The sequence below is a fragment of the Symphalangus syndactylus genome, chromosome 10 (genome assembly GCF_028878055.3).
Source record: "Symphalangus syndactylus isolate Jambi chromosome 10, NHGRI_mSymSyn1-v2.1_pri, whole genome shotgun sequence".
Lineage (NCBI taxonomy): Eukaryota > Metazoa > Chordata > Mammalia > Primates > Hylobatidae > Symphalangus > Symphalangus syndactylus.
In genome coordinates this window covers 19,147,681-19,154,171 of record NC_072432.2, presented here as the reverse complement: position 1 = coordinate 19,154,171, position 6,491 = coordinate 19,147,681, and the positions used below count along the sequence as shown (strand labels likewise).

General features: G+C 43.3%; 1 protein-coding gene across 1 annotated transcript; it reads right to left on the bottom strand.

The window, feature by feature from the left end:
* Nucleotides 1-5,702: 5,702 nt before the first annotated feature.
* On the bottom strand, nucleotides 5,703-6,025 carry LOC129492023 (ribosomal biogenesis factor-like). The gene is made up of 2 exons (XM_055296814.2): nucleotides 5,913-6,025; nucleotides 5,703-5,803 (listed from the first exon to the last, which is right to left on the bottom strand). Exons 1-2 carry the CDS (start codon nucleotides 6,023-6,025, stop codon nucleotides 5,737-5,739), a joined length of 180 nt encoding a protein of 59 aa, XP_055152789.1. The 3' UTR covers nucleotides 5,703-5,736.
* Between the last annotated feature and the right edge of the window lie 466 nt (nucleotides 6,026-6,491).

Genomic DNA, 6,491 nt, shown 5'->3' with positions numbered 1-6,491 from the left:
CGGACCTTGGCCGGGCGCCGTGGCTCACGCCTGTCACCCCAGCACTTTGGGAGGCCGAGGCAGGGGGATCAGGAGGTCAGGAGATCGAGACCATCTTGGTTAACACGGTGAAGCCCCGTCTGTACTAAAAATACAAAAAAATAGCCAGGTGGTGGCGGGCACCTGCAGTCCCAGCTACTCGGGAGGCTGAGGCAGGAGAATGGCGTGAACCCGGGAGACGGAGCTTGCAGTGAGCAGAGATCGCGCCACCGCACTCCAGCCTGGGTGAAAAAAAAAAGAAAAAAGAAGATAAAAAAAGATCAGGACCTTTACCCGCGCTGACAGTGATTGGTTTTCATGACCAATAAAGAAATTCCAATGAGATGAAGCTACTAAAACCTGTGTTTTTACTGTTCCTTTAAAATGCCCTAATTTCACAACTATGTGAAAATCCCTGCCATCGCTCCCACAAGGCACTGATACAAGGATGTACTTAGATATTTAGATGTATTTACATTTATGCTTTTTTTTTTTTTTTGAGACGGAGTCTGACTCTGTTGCCCAGGCTGGAGTGCAGGGCGTGATCTCGGCTCACTGCGACCTCTGCCTTCCGGGTTCAAGAGATTCTCCTGACTCAGCCTCCTCAGTAGTTGAGATTACAGGTGCGCCACAAAGCTCAGCTAATTTTTTGTATTTTTAGTAGAGCCAGAGTTTCACCATTTTGGCCAGGCTGGTCTCGAACTCATGGCCTTAAGTGATCCGCCCGCCTCAGCCTCCCAAAGTGCTGGGATTACAGGTGTAAGCCACCGCACCCGGCCCAAACTGATGCTTTTTACCGAGAGATGAAGGAAATTCTTAAATGCTCACAATTGTTATCTGCCTTTTTTAAATTAGAGGGATGCTGAGTTTAACATTTTTCATTTAAGATCCCACGGAGAATTAACATAATAATTTCTCCGTAGGTAAAGAGGTAATTTGATGAATGTTACTAGTTTTCTTTCAAATAGCTATTTGGATTATTGGAAAATTCCCTAAGTAGGCATCTTTAATAATTATGTTATTAAAATAAAAATATTTTATAACAATGGAAGCAGAACATTAATGGAATGTAAACATTATCACAAGAATGAAAATTTCCCCTTTGGTATTAGGTATTTATTCATTTCTTATTAAAGTTGGCCTTTTGAAAATTACTTCAAAATTAGCTTTTCCCCCTCTTCAAGCAATGTGCTTGGTTACTTATGTATTGAAAGTAACCTTGCAGACTGAAACACAATTTTCAAAATGATCTAAGGAATAATTTTCCCCAAATATATAAATTAAGTGATTTGTTAAATAATAGCCATATTTGAACAGCTAAGTAAAATGTTTGAATTTTAAAATCTTGGATTAAATTGTTCAAACTGGCTAGGGGAAGTGGGTCATGCCTGTAATCCCAGCACTTTGAGAGGCTGAGGCGGGTGGATCACCTGAGGTCAGGAGCTTGAGACCAGTCTGGCTAACATGTTAAAACCCAGTCTCTACTAAAAATACAAAAAAAGAAAAAAAAAATTTGCTGGGTGTGGTGGCACATGCCTGTAATCCCAGCTACTCTGGAGGCTGGGGCAAGAGAATCGCTTGAACCCGGGAGGCGGAGGTTGCAGTGAGCCGAGATAGCGCCATTGCACTCCAGCTTGGGCAACACGAGTGAAGCTCCGTCTCAAATAAACAAACACAAAAACAAAAACCAGAAAACAAGCAAACAAACAAAAACCCCAGAAAATTACCTGGGCGTGGCTCACCAGCTACTTGAGAGGCTGATGTGGGAGGATCGCTTGAACCCAGGAGGTGGAGGTTGAAGTGAGCCGATATCGTGCCACTGCACTCCAGCCTGGGTGACAGAGCAAGACCACGTTTCAAAAACAAAATAATAAATTAAACAAACAAACAAACAAATAAATAAATAGTTCAAGCCAGGCATGTGGCTCCCGCCTGTAATGTCAGCACTTTGTCAGGTCGAGGCAGAGTATTGCTTGAAGCAAGAGGCTCGAGACCAGCCTGGGCAACATAGCAAGACTTTGCCTCTACAAAAAATTTTAAAAAGATACAGCGGGGTGCAGTGGCGCACCTGTAGTCCTAGCTACTCCAGAGTCTGAGGCAGGAGGATTGCTTGAGCTCAGGGTTCCAGGCTGCAGTGAGCCATGATCCCCTACTGTACTCCAGCCTGAGTGATAGAGTGAGATCCTATCTCTAAAATTTCTTTTAAAAAATTTAAAAAGTTAGCTGGGTGCGGTGGCTCACGCCTGTAATTCAGCACTTTGGGAGGCTGAGGTGGGCAGATCACAAGGTCAGGAGTTCAAGACCAGCCTGGCCAAAATGGTGAAACCCTGTCTCTACTAAAAAAATAAAAAAATTAGCTGGGCATGATGGTGGGCGCCTGTTATCCCGGCTACTCAGGAGGCTGAGGCAGGAGGCAAAGGTTGAACCTGGGAGGCAAAGGTTGCAGTCAGGTGAGATTGCACCACTGCATTCCAGCCTGGGCAACAGAGAGAGACTCCAAAAATAATTATTATAATAATAATAAGTTGTTCAAGCATTGTACACACTTAAGAAAATGTCATTATATGAATAAAAAATTATCTACAATCAACTCCAGATTCAGAAACTCTGAGGATAGATATGACTACAGGTCAGGTCATTTGGTTACAAGTTTTAAAGTTCATTTAGAATATAGTGGCTCACACCTGTAATCCCAGCACTTTCAGAGGTTAAGGCAGAAGGATCACTTCACGCCAGGAGTTCAAAACCAGCCTGGGCAACATAGCAAGACCCCATCTCAGCAAAAAGTTTAAAAATTAGCCAGGTATGTAGGCTGGGTGCAGTAGCTCGCGTCTGTAATCCCAGCACTTTGGGAGGCCAAGGCGGGCGGATCACCTGAGGTCAGGAGTTCGAAACCAGCCTGGCCAAGATAGTAAAACCCTGTCTCTACTAAAAATACAAAAACTAACTGGGCATGGTGACGCATGCCTGCAGTCCTGGCTACTCAGGAGGCTGAGGCAGGAGAATCGCTTGAACCTGGGAAGCAGAGGTTGCAGTGAGCTGAGATCGCACCACTGCACTCCAGCTTGGGCAACAGAGCAAGACTTCGTCTCAAAAAAAAAAAAAAAAAAAATTAGCCAGATGTGGTGGTACGCACCTGTAGTCCCAGCTATTCAGGAGGCTGAAGTGAGAGGATCTCCTGCTTTTCTCCAAGCCCATTTCTGATGTCAGCCCTAATGAAAACAAGTCTGAAGAATGGAGACATCTGTGGTGCAAAGAAATATCTCATCTTCCAACCTTAATTAGAAACTAAAAAATATAGGTGTGTAAATCTGGGAGAAGAGGAAAGAATAACATTATCACTTATGGAATTATTTGGATTGAGAAATATCTAGAGGCCCAGGGTAAATGATCTAGCATGAAATAAACAGAAATCAACCAGCAAACCTCTACACAATTATGGGGTACCTAATTTGTACTGAGCTGTCTAAAAGAAACAGGGAAACATAGGAGGGGGTACAGCAATGATCCATGTGAGCAGAGGGAAAGGCAGTGCCATGCCTAGGCTCTAAACGACACAGGCCAGGGGACAGGGCAGCAGGTGCAGGAAGAGAGAGGGCTAAGGTATGTTAGGGTGAAGGAGGGCAGAAAGGAAGGAAATAGGGAAATAAATCACACACACACACTCATATACACACACATATACACATACATGCACACACACACACACATGCACGCATGCACACACACACGTTCCATTCTGTGTGTCATTTCCCCATGGATATGAATGGAACACGTGTGTGTCTGCAGGGAGGCTAGAATCAGAGAGACTCCTTGAGAGGAAAGGGAAGGTGGTGTTTTAATTCTAAGTTGATCAAAATGCAGAAAGAAAGAAACTTCTCATTGGAAACTGTTGTATTTCCATGGCCCTTTATGTATACTTTTTTTTTTTTTCCAGTGGAGTTTCGATCTTGTTACCCAGGCTGGAGTGCAATGGCACTATCTTGGCTCACCACAACCTCCGCCTCCCGGGTTCAAGTGATTCTCCTGCCTCAGCCTCCCAAGTAGCTGGGATTACAGGCATGCACCACCATGCCTGGCTAATTTTGTATTTTTAGTAGAGACAGGGTTTATCCATGTTGATCAGGCTGGTCTCGAACTCCCGACCTCAGGTGATCTGCCCACCTCGGCCTCCCAAAGTGCTGGGATTTATGTATACTTTCATGTTGGCATTAATCATTTCATGTTGGCACTACAGAAAAGTTGATTCCGCCACAGTCTGCCTGGTGGGCGAGGCTTGCTTTGTGCACAAAGCGTGGTAGCCAGCGGTGAACTGACCTTCCCCACCGCTGGCCCCCACTTTGTATGGCTATGTGATCATATTAATTTGGCCAGGCATGGTGGCTCAGGCCTTAATCCCAGCACTTTGGGAAGCCAAGAGTTTGAGACCATCTTGGGAAACACAGCAAGACCCCATCTCTATGAAAAAAAGCTAAAAAACTAGCCGGGCGTGATCGTGGTGTGCCTGTAGTCCCAGGTACTCAGGAGGCTGAGGCGGGAAGATCACTTGAGCCCAGGAACCAGAGGCTACTGTGAGCCATGATCACACCACTGCACTCCCACCTGGGCAACAGAGTGAGACCATGTCTCAAAAAATTTTTTAAAAATCGTATTAGCGTACATTATATATTACATATACATTTAAATGACCCAATGTTTAGTGATCAATAATAATACACATATACTGTAGAATATTTGAAAAAATATAGGGAAAAAACCCCTAAAATTCACTCTTGTGGCTGCTCTTTGCAAGAAAACCATTGTTAAAATTCAATCTATTTTTTTCCATTCACATTTAGTTGAAATATATACATTTTATACAGGTATATACATATATATGTATATATTTTTTCAAAGTTAATATCACACTGAAAACACTACATTGCACCTTTTTTTGTATAAAACATTTAATATAGTCCAGGAGCGGTGGCTTGTGCCTGTAATCTCTTTGGGAGGCCGAGGCGGGCAGATCACCTGAGGTTAAGAGTTCAAGACCAGCCTGACCAACATGGAGAAACCCCGTCTCTACTAAAAATACAAAATTAGCCGGGCGTGGTGGCACATGCCTGTAATCCCAGCTACTTGGGAGGCTGAGGCAGGGAGAATTGCTTGAACTCGGAAGGTGGAAGTTGCAGTGAGCCGAGATAGCGCCAATGCACTCCGGCCTGGGCAACAAGGGCAAAACTCCGTCAAGAAAGAAAAGAAAGAAAGAAAGAAAAAAAGAAAAGAAAGAAGAAAGAAAGAAAGAAAGAAAGAAAGAAAGAAAGAAAGAAAGAAAGAAGGAAAGAAAGAAAGAAAGAAAGAAAGAAGGAAAGAAAGAAAGAAAGGAAAGAAACAAAGAAAGGAAGGAAGGAAGGAAGGAAGGAAGGAAGGAAGGAAGGGAGGAAGGAAGGAAAGAAGGAAGAAGAAAAAATACAGGGGAAAAAACCTCTAAAATTAACTCATGCGGCTGCTCTTCGCAAGAAAACCATTGTTACAATTCAATGTATTTTTTTCCCATTCATATTTAGTTGAAAAATATACATCTTATACATGTACATACATACATATGTATATATTTTTTCAAAGTTGGTATCACACTGAATACACTGAATAGACTACATTGTATCTTTTTTTGGTATAAAACACTTAATTTATTGGTCTTTGTGGAGAATTAGATGCATCACCACTGTATTACGACTAAGCCATTAATTTTGTAGCTTCATCAACATTAACTGGTTTGCTTTCATGACGTTGCTGAGGAATCAGTTCTTTCTGCAGAAGTTCAAGAGAAAGGCCTTTTGAGAAACGTGGAAGTTCCACTTACAAAAGCTTTGTTTACTCTGCTAACTTTTTCATCATTCATAATGTTTATCTTCTTAAGATTAGCGGTAATTGGTTTTGCTCTGTCTTTAGCCTTAAAGCGTTTTTGGCTAGCTATGCGAAATACGTTCCTGGATTTCCGCCCTGTTGATTTATTCTTGGCCATTGTCAGAAACTCAATACTTGGCGTGCAGCTTCTTAAGCTCCAGGTGACGCCGCATCTTTTTTTCACCTTTGATTACAGCATAGACATTTTACCATGAATACATAGCTCCAAAAACGTGACTTTTGAGGTAGAATTACAGATAATTTTTTTTTGAGACAGAGTCTCAAAAAGAAACATTTAAAAAACTGCTGGGTGTGGGCTGGGCACGGTGGCTCACGCCTGTAATCACAGCACATTGGGAGGCCGAGGCGGGTGGATCACCTGAAGTCAGGAGATCGAGACCATCCTGGCTAACATGGTGAAACCCCATCTCTACTAAAAATACAAAACATTAGCAGGGCATGTTGGCGGGCGCCTGTAGTCCCAGCCACTCGGGAGGCTGAGGCAGGAGAATGGCATGAACCCAGGAGGTGGAGCTTTCAGTGAGCCGAGATTGCGCCACTGCACTCCACCCTGGGTGACAGAG